The sequence below is a fragment of the Theropithecus gelada genome, chromosome 20 (genome assembly GCF_003255815.1).
Source record: "Theropithecus gelada isolate Dixy chromosome 20, Tgel_1.0, whole genome shotgun sequence".
Classification (NCBI taxonomy): domain Eukaryota; kingdom Metazoa; phylum Chordata; class Mammalia; order Primates; family Cercopithecidae; genus Theropithecus; species Theropithecus gelada.
In genome coordinates this window covers 56,519,945-56,542,154 of record NC_037688.1, presented here as the reverse complement: position 1 = coordinate 56,542,154, position 22,210 = coordinate 56,519,945, and the positions used below count along the sequence as shown (strand labels likewise).

General features: G+C 45.7%; 1 protein-coding gene across 2 annotated transcripts in view; it reads right to left on the bottom strand.

Moving 5' to 3' along the window:
• Positions 1–22,210, bottom strand: part of GSG1L (GSG1 like) — a 95,932-nt gene that overhangs the window by 36,604 nt on the left and 37,118 nt on the right. For both annotated transcript variants that reach the window (XM_025370927.1, XM_025370928.1), the window contains 2 exons: positions 18,150–18,261; positions 1,344–1,511 (listed from right to left, as the gene is read on the bottom strand). In XM_025370927.1, the coding sequence (XP_025226712.1) occupies positions 1,344–1,511; positions 18,150–18,261 (280 nt within the window). The remainder of the gene's footprint in view (positions 1–1,343; positions 1,512–18,149; positions 18,262–22,210) is intronic.

Below are 22,210 nucleotides of genomic sequence, written 5' to 3'. Positions count from 1 at the left end.
AGCAGCTAGCACGGTGTAGATTGGCACTAGGTTGGAGAGTGGCAGTGGTAGCTGGCCCATAGGAGCAATTCTGGGTGAAGCCAGGAGAGCAGTACAGAGTGAGGTGGATACAGCAGTAACAGTGAACTCACCCCCTGGAGGGAGGGCTCAGAAATTTCAGGTTTCAGGCTGCTGATGCTCTCTCTGAGTGGCTTCATCAGAAGAAGGTGTCTGGGAGGAGTTCTGCATAAGGATATCTCCAGCTTCTGAACTCCTGAAGTTCATCCAGCCAGCCATCTGCCTGTCTGTCCTTTCACTCATACCTACTCATCTATACCTCTGCCTACTTACTTATCAATCCGTTCATCCAACCATTCATCCATCTACCCATCCACCCACTCACCAATCCATCCATCCATCCATCCATCCATCCATCCATCCATCCATCCCTCCACCTACCCATCCACCACTCATCCATCCATCCATCCATCCATCCATCCATCCATCCACCCGTCTGTCCACTTGCCCATCCATCCATTCACCTACCTATCCACCCTATCCACCCAATCATCCATCTATCCATCCATCCCTCCACGTACCCATCCACCCCTCCACCTACCCATCCACCACTCATCCATCCATCCATCCATCCACCCGTCTGTCCACTTGTCCATCCATCCATTCACCTACCTATCCACCCTATCCACCCAATCATCCATCTATCCATCCATCCATCCATCCATCCATCCATCCATCCATCCATCCATCACGTATCCATCCACTCACTCATCTATTCATCCATCCATTCATCCAGCCATCCATCTACCTACCCATCCACCCACTCACCTGTCCAGCCATCTATCTATCCATCTACCCACCCACTGTTTATTGTCACCTCCTCTATTCCCAGCTGCACTCTGAAGACTCAGGTGATTACATGTAGTTCCTGACATTGAGAAGCCATCCTCCTCCTGCAGCCATCACCAGTCCCACAGCTGGGTCCTCTTTTCACTCAATGCCATGACAGAGCCCAAGAAGGAAACCTTGGTTCAGCTTCTTTATCTCTTTATCATGGTTCCAAGAAGCATAGGACCTAATGGTAAATGCTCAAACTTGGTTCCCTTCTGGGTTTCTAGTGCTTTGATCACATAAGCCCAAAGCAACTTCATGATCCATAAAACATTAAAATATCCCAGAAATTCCGACATAGTGATGTCCAAACTCTACCTTCTTCCGCCTCCCCCCTCTATAACCTCTGTCATACCATTCACTCCAGTTTTCGACTGGGGCCCAGTGGCCACTGAGGCCAGGCCATGGACTTCAGAGTCCCCGTGGTGGCCAGAGGTAACCCCCTGTGCACTGACCTCTCCCGGAAGTACTTGATGGCCTCAGGGTCTATGAAGGTCGGCTCCTCCCGGTAGCCCTGCTCAAAGACCTTGCGCTTGTGCCGGAACTCAATGACCGTCTTGGTGTAGGAGTTGAGCGTGGTGACAGAGGCTGCCATGCAGCAGGTAAAGGAGCCCCACGCCAGGCTGCCAAGAGATCAGGAGAGAGATGCCATGGTGAGGGTGGGTGAGGGACAGGAAAAATCCCACACCCACCAAACATTCATTCATCCCTGCACAGCTGCTTTTTCCTCTGGTACCTAAGCAGGTGCTGCCATAGAGAAGGGTAAGACTTGGTCCCTGCCCCACTCACAGTCTGGGAGACAGAGAATTATCTGCACACTGTGATGCAGCTGTAACAGAGTTCATTATGGGGAGGCAAGAAGAGCATGAATCACTCTGTCCAAGGGGGCTGGCATCAAGGAAAGTTACCCAAAATACAGCGACACTTATGCTCGGCCTGGTAAGAAGAGTGAGAGTTGGTCAGGGGAAAGGACATTCCAGGAGAAGGAATAGTGTGTACAAAGGCATGGAGGCATCAGACAGCAGGGAATGTTCCACAAACTGTGGGAGGTTTGGGGAGCAGAAATGAGGATGCATGAGGAGATTAGCTGGAGTTGGTGATGGAGAAGGAGATGGGGGCAGACATCCTAAAAACTCACTTTTTATGAAAGTTAAGTTACCTTTGTTCATGTATGACCTGGGGAAAGATGCCAACCCTTTCTGTTTCACATTCCTCATGACTATTTTTTTTTTTTTTTTTTTTTTTTTTTTTTTTTTTTGAGACGGAGTCTCGCTCTGTCGCCCAGGCTGGAGTGCAGTGGCCGGATCTCAGCTCACTACAAGCTCCGCCTCCCGGGTTCACGCCATTCTCCTGCCTCAGCCTCCCAAGTAGCTGGGACTACAGGCGCCCGCCACCTCGCCCGGCTAGTTTTTTTTAAAGACAGGGATTCACTCTGTTGCCCAGGCTGAAGTGCAATGGTGTGATCATAACTTACTGCAGCCTCAACTTCCTGGGCTCAAGTGATCCTCCTGCCTCAGCCTCCCAAAGTACTGGGATTATAGGTATGTGTCACTGCTCCCAGTACCTCACGTCATTGTAATGGACAATAGCATTACCTCATAGGGTTGTTACAAGGATTAAAGGAGATGATCCATTAAAACTATCTTAGAATAGTGTCCAGCACATAGTAGGCACTCAAGAAAGTCTTGCTGTCATTATTATCATTAATATTAACATCCTCACTACCCAATTCCATATGATTTGGTTTGTAAACTCTCCCCCTGAGAGATGAGGTTACAATGAATGACCTGCTTGGCTCTCTCCTCCACAACTTTCTCTACAGCTGGGACTTTTGGCAGCCCTCATTTGATGTACATGCTAAGCCCAGCCCAAACGTGGAGAATTTATCCCATCCACAGTTGGAAAGGTAGGAAGGGTGGGGTAGAGCTAGGAGACTCAGCTGACCCAGTTCCAGCTCCAGAAATGGCCTGCCTGATTCCTCTGATCAAGACTATGCATTCAACATTTAGTACCAGGAGTAGGGTACCTGTCTGGCCTCAGTTACATCTGGCCTGGTTCCTGGATCCCTGTTCCTCAGTCTCTACCTTGGTAACTGGTTTCCTCCAAATCAGGGACTCAGTTTTGTTGTTCCAACCCTGCATTGCCTGGGAGCTCCAGGCCTCCCTGATGCCAGCCCACCCAGCTGGCCTCTGAACATCATCACCACCCCTGCATTCCCCATGGTCAATGAAGCCCACTGCCTGCACCCACTGCTTTTCCCTTTGACAGCCCCTGAGCACCCCAGAAGGAAAGCAAGGAAAAAATCTGAGGACTCAGCCTTTCTCAAAGAGATCCTCAAAAGGATCATCTGTTTCCCTGAACACCAAACCCATTGATAAGAGTTCCCGTTTCTTTCATGATAAGGAGCTGATGTAGATCTTCCAGAAGCCCTGAGTGTCTGTAATAGACAGTTTTAGGGCATCAACCTGGCCCCTCTAAGAGCTTCCCTTTCCACCAAAGTGTCCAGCGTGTTACTCACCAACCCCCACCATTCATAGATGACCGGTCAAGGGCTGACTATCTGGCCAAAGCTGGTCCAATCAGATACTCTCTCCTGAGCAACAAAGCTGAAGATTCTACTTCAGCCTGGGATGTCTATTTATACTAGCATGGTGGAAACTCAGAACCCGAGGATGGAGAATGAACAAGTAGGCTTTTTCTGGATTCCATGAGTATGGAGTATGTTGGTGTTGCCTGATCATAAGCCATTCTTCCTTTTGGTAACTGCACTCCGAGGTTCTGTTAAGGGATCACTCCTTCCTTCTTCTCAGGCCATTAGGTTTGTGTGGGGCTGGCCCCAACCCCAACCTCTATGTGAGCACATGACCTCAGCCTGGCTAATGAAAATGCTGCTGTTCTCTGGCCATAGTAATTGGTTGGGGGTGGGCACGTGACCCAAGTCAGGTTCATGAGACTCAACCCCTGAACTTGGCTGAAGCTACTGGGAAACAAAGCTCATCTTTCTTCTGTGGTGCTAAGCTGGTGAGGTTTGAGCCAAGAGTTGCTGGGGACCCTCTTGCCACCACCCAGCCTGAGAATGAAGTTGACCCAAAAGAAAGCAGAGCCATGAAAAGGGGCTTGATCCCTGAGCTGAAGCCATTATCCCTGAACTTTTCAATGATGGAAGTCTCAATTCCTTTCTTTTTAATTTTGTTTTCCTTGACTTTTGTTTCTACCCTGAAGCCAGTTTGAATTGGGTTTTGGTCACTGGGAACCAAAGTTATCATACGTTTACTTGCTATAAATTCTCTTCTTTTGCATGAGTTAGTTTCGACACGAATTTCGAGTCTTTATAGCCACGGATCTTAAGGGTGACCAAGTCTGACTCAACCCTGATGTCCCAGTCAGGGGACAGAGCAGGGGATTCTCAAACTAAAGGCTTGAGCAAAAATACCTTTCAGGAGTGGTGGAGTCCAATGACTGAGTGTGTGGAGGGAGCTTCCCTGGGGAGGGAGGGGGTTTGCTAGAGCCCAGGGGCCCCAGAAACAGATGATATGGGGTGGAGCAGAGCCAGACAGTCAATGGGTGGACAGGTGCAAAGTCAGACTGAGCTAGAAGAAAAGCCTACATCCCCGCCTTTCCATCTACTTTACATGCAAGATCTTTTTTCAAATAACATGTCATCCAGAGCTTGATTCCTCAGGCTTTCTGCATCCCAGCCCTATGGTCTCTTTTCCACTCCTCAAAAACCCAAAGCTCATTCTCTGCCCCTCCCCCATCGCCTTCCCTCCCTCTGGAATCCCTGGACTTTCCCAGGCTCTTTGCCCAGCTGGTCCCTTCTCACCTGTGAATGTCACCCCTTCCTCAGTGGGCATTTTCTGTCTACTATCTCTAAGAAGCCCCCTCTCCATCATTCCGTATCACATGTCCCTGTTTAGTTTCATCACAGCCCTCATCACACCCTGTAATTCTCTTTTTTTCTTTTCATTTGTTTACTCTTGTTTTTAAATTTTTCCTTTTGAGATAATTACAGATTCACAAACAACTGTAGGAAATGATATATAGAGAGAACCCATGTACCCTTTAGCCAGTTTTCCCCAATGGTAAACTCTTGCAAAACTAGTGTAATACAATATTACAATATCACAAGCAGGATATTGACATTGATACAGTCAAAATACAGACCAAGGATCTCTTCTGTGCCATTTATAGCTACGGCCACTTCTCGCCTGACCTCCCACAAATCCTGTCAGCCACCAGTTCTTCATTTCAATAATTTTACCTCTTCAAACATTTTACATAAATAAAATCATACAGGAGTATGTACGGGATTGGCTTTTTTTCACCCAACATAATTATCTGGAGAATCATCCAAGTTATTGTGTGCATCAGTAGTTTGTTCCTTTATATTGCTAAATACAGTATTCCTGCTAGCAATGTATGAGTTTCTCCACATCCTCACCAGAATTTGGTGGTGTCACTATTTTTTATTTTAGCTATTCTGATAGATGTGTAATAATATCTCATTGTGGCTTTCATTTGCACTTCCCTAACAGCTAATAGGGTTGAACAACTTTTCATTTGTTTATTTGCTATCTGTATATCCTCTTTGGCAAAATGTCTATTGGTGTTTTTTGCCCACTTTCTAATTGGATTGTTCTGTTGTTGTTTCCTACTGAGTTTTTAGAGGTCTTTATATATCCTAGATATTAGTTCTTTGTCAGAAATGTGGTTTACAAATATATTCTGTCAGTCTATAGCTTTCTCTTAAACCTCTTAATAGGGTCTTTTGTGGACCAAAAGTATTTAGCTTTGATGAATTACAATTAATCCATTTTTCCTTTTATGTGTTTGATATCAAATATAAGAACTTTTTGCCTAACCCTAGATTCCAAAGATTTTCTCTTATTTTTCTAAAGGTTTTACACTTTTACGTTTTATACTTAAATCTGTGATCCATTTTAATTTAATTTTTGCAAGTGGTGTGCAGTTTAAAGTAAGGCTGATTGTTTATCTTTGCCAGTGAATGTCCAATAGCTCCAGCACTATATATTGAAAAGGCCATTCCCTGCCCGCCCCATCCCCACAACCACCACACACCCACACAGTGAACTGATTTGTACCTTTGTCAAAAATTAGTTGGATGTATCTGTATTGGTCTATTTCTGAGTTCTCTATTTTTTTTCGTTGATCTATGTGCCTATCCTTCCACTAATATCACACAGTCTGGATTATTGTAGCTATACAGTAAGTTTTGAAATTGAGTACTCTAATTCATTCTGCCTTATTCTTCTTTATCAAAATTGTTTTAGAAATTCTAATTCCTTTGCCTTTCCATATATATTTTAGAATACTTTTCTCTATATCTACAAGAAATTTGATGTATTCACTATATATTGTGTGTTCTGATCCATGAACATAGTATATCTACCCATTTATTTAGATCTTCTTTGATTTCTTTCTTTGGTATTTTTCTATGGTTTACAGTTTTCAGTGTACAAGTCCTGTAAGTGTTTTGTTAGATTTATGCCTAAGTATTTCGCTTTTTTAGTATAAATGATATATATTTTTAATTTTGTTGTCCAAATGTTCATTGCTAGTTTATAAAAATACAATTGATTTTGTATTTTTATCTTCTATCCTAAGACAGCACTAAACTTATTTATTAAGTCTAGGCTTTTTTTTTGGTAGATCCCTTGGATTTGTCTACACAGATAATTATGACATCCACAAATAGGTATAGTTTATTTCTATTACAATCTGTATACCTTTTATTTTCTTTTCATGTCTTATGTCTTGCATGTCTTTTACGTCTTATTTCTAGTTAGAACTTTCAGCACTATGTTGAATAATAGTGGTGTTCCCAATCTTAGAGAGAAAATAGTCTTTCAACATTAAGTATAATGTTAACTGCAGATGTTTTATAGATGGTCTTTATCAAGTTGAGGAAGTTCCCCTTTATTCTGAATTTTCTGAGAGTTTTCTTTAAAAAGTATGAATCAATGTTGAATTGTGTCAAATGCTTTTTCTGTATTCATTGATATGGTCATGTGATTTTTTCTTCTTTAGCCTGTTAATATGGTGAATGACACTGATGGATTTTTCAAATATTGAAGCAGTCATACTCCCTAGAATAAACCCCACTTATCATGATGTATAATTATTTTTATATGTTGCTGACTTCCATGTGCTATTGTTTTGCTAAGGATTTTTGTATCTATATTCATGGGGTCTGTTAGTCTGTGGTTCTTTGCACTATCTTTGGTTTTAATAACAGAGTGATGTTAGCTTCATAAAGTGAACTGCAAAGTTTTCTCTCCTCTTCTATTTTCTGAAAAAAACATGCTAATTCTTATTTAAATATTTGGTGAAATGTTCCAGTAAAACCATCTGGACCTGGAGATTTCTGTTTTGAAAGTTTTTATTTATAAACTCAATTTCCTTAGTAGTTATAGGGATATTCAAATTACTTATTTCGCATTTGGTAAGTTGTGGCAGTTTGGGCTTTTAAAAAAACTGATCTATTTCATCCAGCCTGTCAAAGTTATGTGTGTAGAGTTGTTTGTAGTATGCTCTTACTATATTTTTGATGTCCTCAAAGTCTGCAGCAACATCCTCTGTTTCATTCCTGAATTGGCATTTTGTGTCTCTCCTCTGTCTGCTCTCTCTGTCACTCTTGCGAGAGGTTTGTCAATTTTATCTTGTCAAAGTACCAGCTTTTTTGTTTCATTGATTCTATTACTTTTTGTTTTCAATTGTATTGATTTTTGCTCATCTTTCTTTTGCTGGCTTTGGGCTTATTTTGCCCTTCTTTTTCTAGGTTCTTGGGATGAGAGCTGATTTGACTTGAAACATTTCTCAATTAGATCCTATTGGTTGATGATGTTGAATTCTTTTATATCTTTGGTGATTTTCCATTTGGTTGTTCTATTAATTGTTGAGAAAGCTATATTGAAATATCTAATTATAGTTGTGAATTTTCCTATTTCTCCTTTCAGCTACATCACATTTTCCTTTACAGATTTTCAGCTCTGTTGTTTGGTGGATACACTTTTAGGACTGCAATGCCTTCTTAGTGGATTGACTCTTTTATCATTATTTAATGTCTATTTCTGGTCATTTTATTTGCCTGAGTCTACTTTATCTAATATTAATATAACTAGTCCTGCTTTCTTTTGATTAATGCTTACATGAGAGATGATTTTCATCCTTTTACTTCCAGCCTATCTATCTCATCATACTTGAAGTGAGTTTCTTATAGACAGCACATAGTTTTGGGTCACATGTTTTAAATCCACTTGACCAATTTCTGGCTTGTAATTGGTGTATTTAAACCATTTACATTTAAAGTGATTATTGATATATTATGGCTTAAGACTGCCAGCTAATTTTGTTCTTCCCTGCTTGTTTTGTTTTTTGTTTCTCTTTTTTTTTTTTCTTGTATTCCCATGGGTTTCTCAAACAATTATTGATTTATCTATAGTGATTTTGAGTGTATCTCTGTATATAGCTTTTTTAGTGGTTGCTCTGGGTCTTACATTACATATACATAACTAACCACAGTCTGCTGGTGTCAACATTGGAGTAAAGCATAGAAAGCTTGGCTCCTTTTGGGACCCTTTACTTTCCTTCATTTATAACATAACTGTCTTAAATATTTCCACTGTATACATTTAGAATCACATCAGACTATATTATGATGTCTGCTTCAACCATCAAACATAATTTAGAAAACTCAAAAGGAGAAAAAGGAGAAGTAAAGTTTCCCTGTCCATTTTTCATTCATTCTTTCTTATATTCAAAACTTCCCTTTTTCAAATTTCCATTTTGTTTAGAGAACTTCCTTTAGCCTTTCCTTTAGGGTAGGTCTGCCGGCAACAAAATTTCTTAGTTTTTCTTCATCTGAGGATGTTGTGATTTCCCCTTCATTTCTGAAGTATATTTTTGCCGCATATAGAATTTTAAGTTGATAGTTCTTTTCTTTCAGCATTTTCATTTTCTTTTTCTTTGAAAATGTTGTGCCATTTCCTTCTAGCCTCCATCGTTTCTGATGCAAAATCCACTGTTGCTTGAATTTTTTTCTCTGTAGTTAGGGAGGATGTTATTCTCTCACTGTGTTTTGTTTTTTGTTTTTAACTTTGGTTTTTTTTCAAGTTTGACTGTGATGTGTCTTGGTATGGATTTCTTTGAATGTATACTATTTTAGAGATTCATTCAGCTTTTGATTCTGAAGGTTTATGTCTTTTATGGGATTTGGGAAGTTTTCAACCATTATTTCTTTCAGTACTTTGTCCAGTCTCGCCCTCTTTCTCCTTTTCTTCTGGGACTCCAATGTTACACTTGTGGTTATAGTTCTAGAGGTCCTTAAGGCTCTGTACATTTTTTTAAAAGTTATATTCTCTCTGTTGTTCAAATTAAATGATTTCTATTGTCCTGTCTTCAAGTTCATTGATTCTTTCCTTCATCCCTTCCATTCTGCTGTTGAGCCCCACCATTGAGCTTTGTATTTTGGTTACTGAATTTTTTAGTTTTAAAATTGCCATTTGGTCCTTCTTTCTATCTTCTACTTCTTTCCTGAGACTTTCTGTTTTTCCAAGGGTTTTTGCAACTACTTGTTGAAGCATTTTTATGATGATTTCTAACGTTTCTGTCATTTCAGCATTGGGATCTATTGATGATCTTTTTTCGTTCAAGTTGAGATCTTGCTGGTTCTTGGCATGGTACATGATTTTAATTGCAACCTTGACATTTGGGGTATGTTTTGAGACTCTGGATCTTGTTTAAACCATCTGCTCTAACTGGCTTCCTTTCACATCATTCCGGCAAGGTGGCTTTGGCGAGGTGGAGGCTCTGCCCAGTTACTTCCAGGTAGGGGTAGAAGCCTAGGTTTCCCACCGGGCGAGTGTATTAATCCGTGTAATTTACAAAGCAAAGAGGTTTAACTGACTCAGTTCAGCATGGCTGAGGAGGCCTCAGGAAACTTATAATCATGGTGGAAGGTGAAGAGGAAGTAGGCACCTTCTTCACAAAGCTACATACGAAGGAGAAGTGCCAAGTAAAGGCAGAAGAGTCCCTTATAAAACCAGCAGATCTCATGAGAACTCACTATCACAAGAACAGCATGGGGACACCACCCTCATGACCCAATTACCTCCACCTGGTCTCTCTCTTCACACATGGAGATTACGGGGATTACAATTCAAGGTGAGATTTGGGTGGGGACACAAAGCCTAATCGTATCAGCCACCACTGACATTCAAGATGAAGATGGTTCCTGGTTCTTACCAGGTGAGGGTGGGGATGGGAGTTCAGACTCCCCATTAGGCCTCTGCTGATACCTGGCTAGGAGGGGCCCGGGGGCCTCATCACTGCTCCCCACACATCACTGACACTATGGGGAGGGAGATGTTCTTATTATGCAAGGCAGTGGCAAAAATCCTGACTCTCCACCAGTTCTCCTCTGACACAATCCCTGCAGGGAGAAAGAGGGGCACCTTGTTACTGCCCAGCAGAGATGAAAGTCCACCTGGCGATTGTCACCAAAATCTAAGCACCCCATTCCCTTGCCGGCATGAGTGTGGGTGAAGCCACAGTTTTTTCTTTTCTGTAATGTGTGACTGGAATAGTGAAGTTATTGTTAAATGTTTTCTGTCTCATTGGGCTGACCCTTTCTTGGTCCTTTGCCTAGAGAAAGCGGACTTCAGTTGGGCATTTTTTTAATCCTGCCCTTTTGGCATTTCTGAATTGCTGACTTCTTCAGCTCCAAATCTGGGCTATATAACACGAAAAGGACTCAGCAATGTGTTGTTTCTTGGACCCTAACCAGCCTACTGTCTTCTTCCCACCTTTCAGAGTCTTCTGATGTCTGTTTTATCTTTAGGTCCAATGATTTTAGCTGCATTGAGCAGGAGGAATAGGGAGAAGCATGTCTACTCTGTCTTCTCAGAATTGGAATCCTTAGTGTTTGTTTTTTAAGATTATATCCTCTTCTATCCCAGAATGCCAGCTTCACGAAAATGGGAGCCTTGTTCACTTCATTACTATCCTTGTTCACTTCACGACTGTCCGTTAGCACCTAGAATGGTGCCTGGCACATAGTAGGTGCTCAGTAAATACTTGTGGAATGAATGGATAAACACAGATAAAATAAAAACAGACAGAAAAAGACAGATATGAAAACATAGCTCTGGTTTTAGCGTGGGTGAGAGGCTATATCCATGAGCCTTCATCTCCCTCTTCCTCTCACCCCCCAGGGCCCCAACGCGCCCACCAAATACACAGTTTGAAAACTTTGGGGCCAGAACACCTGCTGGTTTTAGCAGCTTGCACTTCTGAACTGGCACAGGGAGGTGCGTGGGTGATTGGCCTGGATTCCGGAGCCAAGAGCAGATTGGACACCATAGGGAGAAAAGGGGAGGGCGGTGACAGGGGTTGTCAATTCTTCATCCCCTGGGAGCAGCAGGGGCAGCGGGACACAGAGGCAGCAGATTTAGAGACACATGGACACCACTTTGCAACCTACTCCAGGCCCTACCCAGTGGGGAGGTTATAACGGGTCACTAAGGAAGGCTGCCCTGGCTGCCTGCAGACCAGAGGGCTATAGATTCACCATGTGGGGCAGGGCTGGGCGCAGATGCATAATCCAGGCCACCCTCAGGGCCCAAGAGCTGATGGGACTAGGAGCTGGATAGTGGCAGGCTCTGAGGGCCCAGCTGGTCCCTCCGTGGCTCACAGGGCACTCTTGGGCAACCACATCCTTTTCCCCAACCCTGGTCTTAGAATAAAGCAGACCACAGCCACCTGCCTCGGGTGGATGAGGAAGGGCAAACTTCCTGCTGATCACACAGCCTCTCAGCAGAGACATCAGCACACACACCCCTCCAGTTGTCTTTGGGGCCCAGGCTCTGGTAGGATCACAGCGGCAGACTCAACCCTTTAAGGGATCGGCCTGCTGGAATACCAGCTAACCCCCTGCATAGAGGGGGCGCCGCCTGGGGTCCCCAGAGAGGAAAGAGGTTGGTCTGCTGTGTCCACATATTCATGGAGACTAGAAAGGAGGGAGGGACAGCAGTGAGGCCTGTATTCCACAGGGACAGGGCCCCAGAAGCAGAAAGGGGCCACTAGCACAGGAGTGAGACCCTTCCCTAGATCTGGCCCAACTTGCTGCTCTCTTGCTGTGTGACATGGGCCAAATTGCTGAACTTCTCTGGGCCCTCCAGCTCTTATAATCTTCCACACCACGATGTCCCACTACCCTCAGTCTGCAGAGTGAATGCTTGAGATAAGATTTCACTGTGTGTGCAGCAGTAGGAGGAGACCTTTTCCCATTCCTCTCCAGGTTGATCAAATGCAAAACAGAAGCAGAAAGTGCAGGGCTAGCTTTCCACACTCCTGCGGTCACCAGGAAAGCTGACATTCCAAGCAGGGGCCACAGACTCAAATTCCTGCAAGGTCAGGCAGATGATGACTAAGTGAGGAAGCATGGGTAAATGTAAGGCAATAGGGCGCGGTGGGGACTGGGGTGAGCTGGAAACCAGACGCCTATCTAAAGGTTCAGCCATTCTCAGCCTTATCTGCAGGCTGCCTGGTGGCAATGCTGGTTAGGCAGGAACAGATCTTCCAATGATCACGAACCAGAAACCTGGACTTTTATGTAGAACTCTTACCATTTTAGATGTTAGAAACAAATCCAAACTTTTATAAGACACAATGGCAGGCCTAAGAAAACATCTGCAGGCTGGGTTCAGCCCCGGCTGCCTGCAGTTCACAGCATCCAAGGCTAATTGTGTGGCTTTCAACCTGTGTCCTGGTCCCTGAAGGAGGACGGCAGCCCCTCTCCTGGGCATCAGTGACAGGACCAGGCAGCTCAGGGCTTGTAAAGTGCCTCTCACTGTGCACAGCACAAAGTAGGTGTCGTAACCTTAATCTTTTTTTTTTTTTCTTTTTCTTTTTTGAGGTAGAGCCTCCAGCCCAGACTGGAGTGCAGTGGCACGAACACAGGTCACTGCAGCCTCAACCTCCTGGGCTTGAGTGTCCCTCTCACTTTACCCTCCTGAGTAGCTGGGACTAGAGGTGTGCACCACCACATCCAGCTAATTTTTTTTATTTTTTATTTTTTTAGAGATTGGGTCTGGCTATGTTGCCCAGGCTGGTCTTGAATTCCTGGCCTCTGGTGATTCTCCCACCTTGGCCTCCCAAGGTACTGGGATTACAGGTGAGCCACTTTGCCCGGCCCCAACCTTAATCTGATCCACTTGGTCCCTGCCCCCTCAAGCCAAGCAGCTGCTTGGGCGCCCATCAGGGTCCTGACCTGACATTGTCACAGGTAGAGAGCTGAGACACGGCGCCAAAAGGAGGAGTGGGCAGGAGGACTCGTGCTCACTGAGCACACTGGGCTGAGTGCTCCACATGCGTGGATTCACTCGCTCCTCATGTTGGTTACTGTCTCCAAAGCTGGCCTCCAGGGAGCCACACCTCCCGTGGTTCACGCCTCCCCTTGAAGTTGGCCCTGTCACTTGCTCTTAACCAACAGAATGCAGCAGGAGTGACACTGTGTGACTTCTGAGGTTGGCTCATGCAGATCCTGTGGCTTCCACCTGGGTCTCCTGGAACACTCACTCTTGAGATAGTCTCTCCACGTACCCAGCCTCCACACTGTGTGAAGCCCCTCCGGCCACCAGCCACCACCAGCTGGCACCAGCTGCCAGCGTCGTGAGGTGCCACCTTGGAGGTCTACCCCAGCCATGCCCAGATGACCTCAGCTTCAGCTGACATCCAACTGAAGCTTCAGGGAAGACCCCAGCAAGCACCGCCCAGCTGAGCCCGGTCCACCACCAAACGTAAGAACAAATAACAACGCGTTTTTACTAGTTACTATTATTACTACATAATAACACATTTTTACTAGATTTAGGGGTGATGTGTACACCTCAATAGAGAAGTGAACACAATTCAAGAGACCCCCATGAGGTGGAAATTCGGGCTGTCCCATTTTCCAGCTGAGGACACAGAGGTGCAGAGGAGGTAAGTGACTTGGCCAAAGTCCACAGCTGATGAGGGGCAGGGGCAGGATCTAAACCCAAACTGTCTGATTCCAGGGGCCACACTGTCGACTGCCACGGTGGCCCAGCAGTGTGCGTCGGGGTGAGATTTGAACCCCAGGCTGTCAGACTCTTAACTATGGGGACCTTCTACTTCTTTTTTTTTTTTTTTTTTTTGAGATGGAGTGTCACTTTGTCGCCCAGGCTGGAGTGCAGCAGCACGATCTCCACTTGCTGCAAGCTCCGCCCTCCGGGTTCACACCATTCTCCTGCCTCAGCCTCCAGAGTAGCTGGGACTACAGGCGCCCGCCACCGCGCCCGGCTAATTTTTTTTTTTTTATTTTTAGTAGAGACGGGGTTTCACAGTGTTAGCCAGGATGGTCTCGATCTCCTGACCTCGTGATCCGCCCATCTCGGCCTCCCAAAGCGCTGGGATTACAGGCGTGAGCCACCGCGCCCAGCCTACTTCTTACAAAGGGATCCCTCTAAGAAGCTGGCACTCAACAGGCTTTTTTTTTTTTTTTTTTTTTTTGAGACGGAGTCTCGCTCTGTCTCCCAGGCTGGAGTGCTGTGGCCGGATCTCAGCTCACTGCAAGCTCCGCCTCCCGGGTTTACGCCATTCTCCTGCCTCAGCCTCCCGAGTAGCTGGGACTACAGGCGCCCGCCACCTCGCCCGGCTAGTTTTTTTTTGGATTTTTTAGTAGAGACGGGTTTTCACCGTGTTAGCCAGGATGGTCTCGATCTCCTGACCTCATGATCCACCCGTCTCGGCCTCCCAAAGTGCTGGGATTACAGGCTTGAGCCACCGCGCCCGGCCCACTCAACAGGCTTTGAGCACCTCAAAACCCCTCCAGCTTCCAGAGCCCCTGCAGCTTGTTCTTCCCTGCTGGGCAGGAAGACAGAGGCTGGTGTCATCTCTTCTTGGAGCTGTTCTCCTCTCCAGTACCAGGGGAGGGAGCAGGGGAGGCTCCCGGGCCAGAATTTTGACAAACGGCCTCACACATATTAAACAAGAGAGATGACATGCTGCAGCCCTGGTGAGGCCCCAGATGTGAGGCATGAAAAAATGGGCTGATCCATCTCACAGGTCTCAGTGACAGGGAGAAATGGATCCACCCTAAAAGGGGCTGCACACAGGGCCTCGGCCTTTAATAAGTCCAATGAGAATTTGGTGCCCCTTGGGAGGCCAGCCCCTAAGGAAGGAGCAGAGGAGCAGGGCAGAAGGCCCTGCCTACCAGGGAAAGAGTGTTCCTCTGGCTGACACCAGCAGGCTTGACTTGAGACACTGAGCACAAGCGGAGAGAGCCAGGGCCTTCTGGAAAAGGGGACTGAGGGGCAGGAACCGGTTCCCACCAGGGCAAGTGATTCAACCTTTCTGACTCTCAGCATCTGCATATGCAACACGAGGTTACTGCATGTGCTAAACTTCATATCAGTAGCATGATATTGCTCATGTTAAATTTCATATCACTAGCATGATATTGCATGTGTTAAATTTCATACCAGGAGCAGCAATATAAGAGCTGGTGTTTACTAAGCACACACCATGTGTGGAACATGATGGAAAGCACATCAATGAACTCTCTTATTATTACCCATCTTCTCAGACAGGCTTCCAGTATGGCTGTGGAGCCCGACTGCCTGGGTTTGAATCCCAGCCCTACCCTTCACAGCTGGATGACCTCGGGCAGGTTACTTAAGTTCTCTGTGCCTCCATGAAATACCTACCTGATTCGCAGCACATCAGCGCTCAGTAAATCTAAGAAATTATTACACACGTGGTCAACACTCACCAATGTTAGTTCCCTTCCTTTGTGCCCTTCTCTAGCTCAGGGAGATGAACTTCCAAGGTCAAGATCTCAGGGAGGAACAGTTGCAGGAGGAAAGGTTGGGTAAAGGGAGGTCAGAGCCTCATCTGGCTTCCCTGGGATTGTTCTACTTAAAGGGATTGGGGCCAGGGTTCATGGGCCAAGGTCCCTTCAAGGCAAATGCTTTTGGTTTTAAAAGGATGGAGTTGAGCAGAGAGTGGAGATGGAGTTGGGGTGATCACTGAACTGGAATAGGATCTTTTAAAAATTATAATCGTAGTCCCTCCTGCGCCATGCTGAGATGCTCTCTCACCTCCAGGTCCTTGGACCTGCTGTGCCCTCTGCCTGGCATGCGATCCTCTCCTGTTTTGCCTTCGAAATTCTTCCTGGGGACCCACCCCACCCAAAGCTGTGTCAGTCAATGCCCTTCCTCTGTGCTCCCGCAGCTGCCTGTGAACTCCCCTCGCCACACACATCTACATCACAGCACAGTTCAGATACGACTGGTTCACACGTCTCAATCCCTGTTGCAACGCTGTCTCAGCACTGCGGCATCCCCAGCACCGAGAAGAACAGCTGTCCTAGAGGAAGTACTCAGTGAATATGTATTAAATGCCTGAACAGATAAACGCTCTCCAACTACCAGCCCCAGACCTGGATGCCCTGTGTAGTGGACAATTGTGGTCTCTGTCTTTCCAGCCTGAAGAGACTTCACCTCCTTCTCTTTCTGTCCAAGGGTTTGGGTGAAGCTAATGCCACTCTCTGGACCATGCGACTCAGGTCATTCCAGTCTCCCCCAGAGTCTAAATCATTGGTTCAGGTTTAGTCACGTGACTTAAGCTAAGCCAATGAAAGTCATAACCAGGATTTTAGCTGGAAATATGGGAAAGAAACCCCATCTCTTGCTGGTATTGCTACATTTTTAAGATGGAAGTCTGGCATTCCAGCCTGGGTGACAGAGCAGAGACTCTGTCCAAAAAAAAAAAAAAAGGAAGCCTGGTCTGTGCGTTGTGATCATCTTTGCTAGCATCTTTGCTAGCATTGGGGGAAAAGCTGTTTGAGAATGAAGCCAACACTAATTCAAAGGGAAGAGAGACAAGAGAGAGACAAGATAAGGAGAGGGCATGACTGGGTTCCAGATGAAATCTGGTCACCTGGATCCAGCTGTGTCTGAAGCAGACTTTGTGGCAGCTCACACAGCGTCTATTCCATCCACTCACCATTTGAGAGGTTTTGACTCATTCTTAGCTCCAGAGGTGGGCTCGGTCAAGCTAAGGGAATAAGCTCATGACATTCTCCCAGCTGTGGCAATGATTAAGGAGAGAGAACATGACCTAAGCCCACCAGAGGGAAGTTTGGGACTCTAGTCAGTATTGGAGAACAAGCCTTTTCTCTCCTACAAGGGAAGGAGGATTTAGCCAGCCTTAGGAAGAGCTCTCCCCAAGAGGGAAGCCAGCCCAGCAACAAAGTAAACATGTGGAGGGCGCCAAGCTCAGATGACTACACAGAGGAAGAGAACTCAGCCCTTCTGACCTCAGTGACTCTGGATCAAACATGTCCTGAAGTCCACATCATAGCTGTGCTTGTCCTTTCCATGAACCAGTGTATGATATCTCCTTACTTACTGATGTGAGTAGGTTTTTCTGTCACAACCCAGAGCACCTTAGCTGTTCCACCTGGACTCTCCAGGTACACAAACAAATGAATACCCCTTGTTCACTTAAGCTTGGGATTCTATCACTGGTAAGCAAAAGAACCCTGACTAATCACGCCTTTCATACGCACACCCCGCTTTGAGGTGCTGACCTGTTCCCTGTATTCAGAGCTGTATTCAGGTGGACTCACTGGAGGCCACCTACCCCATAGGACCACCCAGAACCCTCCACAGCTCACCTAACTTGAGGTCTTGCCAGCTTCCATCTCCAACCTTCCATAGCATGCCTCTTAGGCAGGGGTAGGCAGAGGGCCAGAGAGTAAGTATTTTTGACTTTGTGAGCCATTCAGTCTCTGTCACCACCGCCCAGTGCTGCCATCTCAGTGTTAAAGCAGCCATGGATAATACAAAACAATGACAGTAGCTGTGTTCCAAGAAAACCTTATTTATGGACATTGAAATTTGAATTTCATGTAATTTTCACATGTCACAAAACAGCGTTCCTCTTCCTTTGATTTATTTTCTTAGCATTTCAAAATCCAAAAGCTATCCTTAGCTTGAGGGCTGCATATAAACAGGTGGTGGGCCAGATTTGACCCACAGGTCCTAGTTTGCCAATCTCTGCCCTGGGGTCTCAAAGTGCCTTTGGACTGCAGTCCCTCCAACTCTCCCCATTTCTCCCACCACCCCACCCCACTGGGCTGAGCTGCTGAAGTCCCAGCATGCCTTGGGCCTCTGGTGCCTGAAGCTGCTCTTGTCCTGAAGGTCAAAGCCACTTACCAGAAGGACCACCCGTAATCCCAGGAATGGGGTCTCCAGTCTTCAGGGCCGAGGCTTACGGTAACCTGGAACACTTGTGTGTACATCATGTGGGCGACCATTCCCAGGAGGCCTGCGGGGCAGAGAGCAGAGAAAAGTGTCAGGAAGTAAGGAAGTGTTTTGTCCCCACACACCCACGGCCTCTCTGCTGCCTGCCTGCCTATGATCACTGTGGAGAACAGGGACCCCTGGGTAAGGGAGGTCAGCAGGAACAGAGCTTGGGAGGCCGGACGCGGTAGTTCTCTTTTCTTTCTTTGTTTTTGTTTTTAAGACAGGGTCTTGCTCTGTTGCCAGGCTGGAGTGCAGTGGCACGATCATAGCTCACTGCAGCCTCCAACTCTTGGGCTCAAGCAATCCTCCCACCCCAGCTGCCTGAGCAGCTGGGACTACAGCCGTGCACCACAATGCCTGGCTAATTTTTAAAACTTTGTGTAAGGACGGGGTCTCACTATGTTGTCCAGGTTGGTCTCAAACTCCTGAACTCAAGTGATCCTCCTGCCTCGGCCTCCCAAAGTGCTGGGATTACACGCATGAGCCACCACTTCTGGCTCAGAGGTTAGTGGTTTTCTAAGTCAGACTAAGGGGCTTGAATTTGGGCCAGAAGGCAAAGGGGAGCTCTGAAAAAAATTTAAGCAAAGGAGATGCAGAGTCAGATCTGTATATAGCTTAGCGAACTCTGTAAAGGGCCAGAGAAGCAAATATTTCAGGTTCCGTGGGCCACATGGTCTCTGTTGGAATGACTCAACTCTGCTGTTGTAACACCAGAGGAGCTACAGACAATACAGAAATGAGTGAGCATGGTTGTATTCCAATAAAACTTTATTTACAAAAACAGGCATTGGGGCAGATTTAGCCCACAAGTCTTAGTGAGTCATGAAATCAACTTCATGGATTTTTTTGTTTTTAGTCTGTTGCCTAGGCTGGCATGATCATAGCTCACTGCAGCCTCAACCTCCTGGGCTTAAGTGATCCTTCCATCTCAGCCTCCTAAGTAGCTGGGACTACAGGTGCATGCCACTATGCCAGGCCAATTTTTTGTATTTTCGTTTTTGTAGAAATGGGGGTCTTGCTATGTTGCTCAGGCTGGTCTCAAACTCCCGGGATCAAGAAATCCTCCCACATCAGCCTCCCCAAGTGCTGGGATTAGAGGCTAAATTGTTTATATTTAAAGCATTTTCCCCCATCTAGTAAGAAGAGCTAGCTGTAGAGTGGGCTTTGGCTGGGGTTGGGGGACCATTATTTTCTCAGTGTTTTGTAGAACTTCTACTCTTTTAAGACAGAGGAGAGAGAACTGCCTGGCTGCTAATGGGAGAAAGGGTTCCCCAAAAGCCTATCATATTTCTGTTAGTACTAGTGAGCTTGAGCATTTTTCACATTTATTAACCACTTCTATTTCTTCTTCTTTGAATGTCTGTATCTTTTGCCAATTTTCTTTTTGTTTTTAAAAATCTTTTTCCTTATCAATTGGCAGGAATTCTTTGTATGGTCTGAAGATTAATCCTGTCTGCTGCATAGATTACATTTGAAAAAAAAATAATAAACTTTTTTTTTTTTTTTGAGACTGAGTCTCGCTCTGTCACCCATGCTGGAGTGCAATGGCTCCATCTGGGCTCACTGCAAGCTCCACCTCCCAGGCTCAGGTGATCCTCCCACCTCAGCTTCCTAAGTAGCTGGGACTACAAGCACGCACCACCACACCCGGCTAATTTTTGTATTTCCTCTGCTGATTTTAAGGGACACTTTTATACCATATTCCAAGTCCCACAAATACACGAGTGCATTTCCTAACTTGTCATTCTGTCCCACCAATCTTTCTCTGTGTTCCTGCATCAGTACCACACTGTTTTAATCACTGTAACTTTACAATACAATCTGTTTTCTGAAGGGACAAGTCTCTCCTCTTTATTACTGCCCAGTGCTGAGTTTTTCTGGAATTGAAACTGTTTCCACTCAGAAGGGTGTTGACCCCTTTCTTAGTCTTCTGCCAGTTCCTTTTCTGAGGGCTGGAATATTCATGAGAAGGACCACTCCTTATGCCAGGATAGTAGGAGCACAACAGTATTTTAATACAAAATCTCCCACCCAGAAGCTGGACTTAGCCTATTGGCAAAATAATTAATTTTCTGAACTATTAGTTTAGAAAAGCATTGATTCCTAAATTAAATTCTATTTATCCCCAAATATGAAAGACCATGCTTTAAGGAAATTCAATAAGTAAAAATTACAGTTCACGTAAAGATACCTTGGTGGAACTCTCTGATTGCATTTTAAAGATTCTGCTTCAAAAATCTGACCCTTGCCTATGTTTTCAAAAGCATGTTAATTCTGTAAAGCAAGGTCCACCCCCAGCATCTGTCCTACAAATCCTCATCAGAAGGCATAATTTCCAACTCATCTGAATTAAAAAGTGACTTTTTGGTGAGTTACTGCACCTCCTGAATTAGAGGAGACTAAATGAATGAGGCTTTCCTGCTGCCGTGATTACTTCCTGGCTTGGACTCACACCAGGAAACCCACAGCTGTAAATCTCTCCTTGTGGTTTCTGGAATCTCCCAACTCCTGAAACTATAAATGGAATTCTCAACCGGTGTGGTCAGGTGGGTATGCTTCCTCCAGGCCCCAAGGAAACCTTGGAGAACACTGGAAATGGGGGGATGTTGGCCAGGGGGCCAGAGCTGGGCTGGGTGTGGTGCTCCCCAGAACTTAGAGCAGGAAGAGCTGTCATGACTCCTAGCCCTGCCCTCGGCTAGTCCAAAATGAGGAAGCTGAATTCTGTTAAGTCCAGGAGTGTTAAGTCCAGGAGTGTTGAGTCCAGGGGGGCTGAGAATTAAGAGACAACGTCAAGCGCATCACAAGGTGAGCCCAGAGGAAAGCAAAGCCAGAAAAGTGAAAGAGAGAGCCCAGCTTCCAGCTCTGTCACTGATATGGTGTGGATCTGTGTCCCCACCCAAATCTCCTGTCGAATTGTAATCCACAGTGTTGGAGGAGGGGCCTGGTGGGAGGTGACTGGATCATGGGGGCAGATTTCCCTCTTGCTGTTCTCGTGATAGCGAGTGAGTTCTCATGAGATATCTGGTTGTTTAAAAGTATGTAGCACCTCCTCCTTCACTCTCTTCCTCCTTCTCCAGTTGTGTAAGACATGCCTGCTTCCCCTTCACCCCGTGTTGTGATTATAAGTTTCCTGAGGCCTCCCAAGCCATGCTTCCTGTACAGCCTGCAGAACCATGAGCCAATTAAACCTCTTTTCTTTACAAGTTACCCAGTCTCAGGTAGTTCTTTATAGCAATGTGAGAACTGACTAATACAGTCACTTACCAGCTTTGTAACATTGGGTAGGTTGACTTTCTGGGCCTCAGTTTCCTCACCTGTCATATGGGGATAATAATAGTACCTACCTCATAGACTGGTATGAGGATTCAGTGGCTTATATTTATAAAGCACTTAGAACAGCACTGGGCACAAAATAAGCTCCACAGAAGTTTCTGGAATGAATGAATGAAGAATATACACCTGAGACTCACTATGTAGGCCCACCAGGCTGTATGAGGCTCTTGCCTCAGCCTTCTGAGTAGCTGGGATTATAGGCGCCCGCCACTATGCCCGGCTAATTTTTGTATTTTTAGTACAGACAGGGTTTCATCATGTTAGTCAGGCTGGTCTTGAACTCCTGACCTCAGGTGATCTGCCCATCTCCGTCCCAAAACGCTGGGATTACAGGTGTGAGCCACCGTGCCCGACCTTGAAATGCCTATTCTCTATCTAAGCAGGGATAGCAAGCATACAGGTGAAGGGCCAGGTCTGCTATTCAGGGAGTAGTCAGAACCGAAGACTTAAATGCGTGAATCACATGTGAATGATAAATAACACAGTGTGCCTAGAAGAGGTCACCTGGAGAGAGACTGTAGGAAGAGGAGAGAGAAGGCTCCCAGGATAAAGCCAACATCTGATCTTAAGCAGAGTAGGAAGGACCAGCAAAGATAGCTGAGGCGGAGTGGCCAAGGAGGGCTGAGGGAAAACCAGTG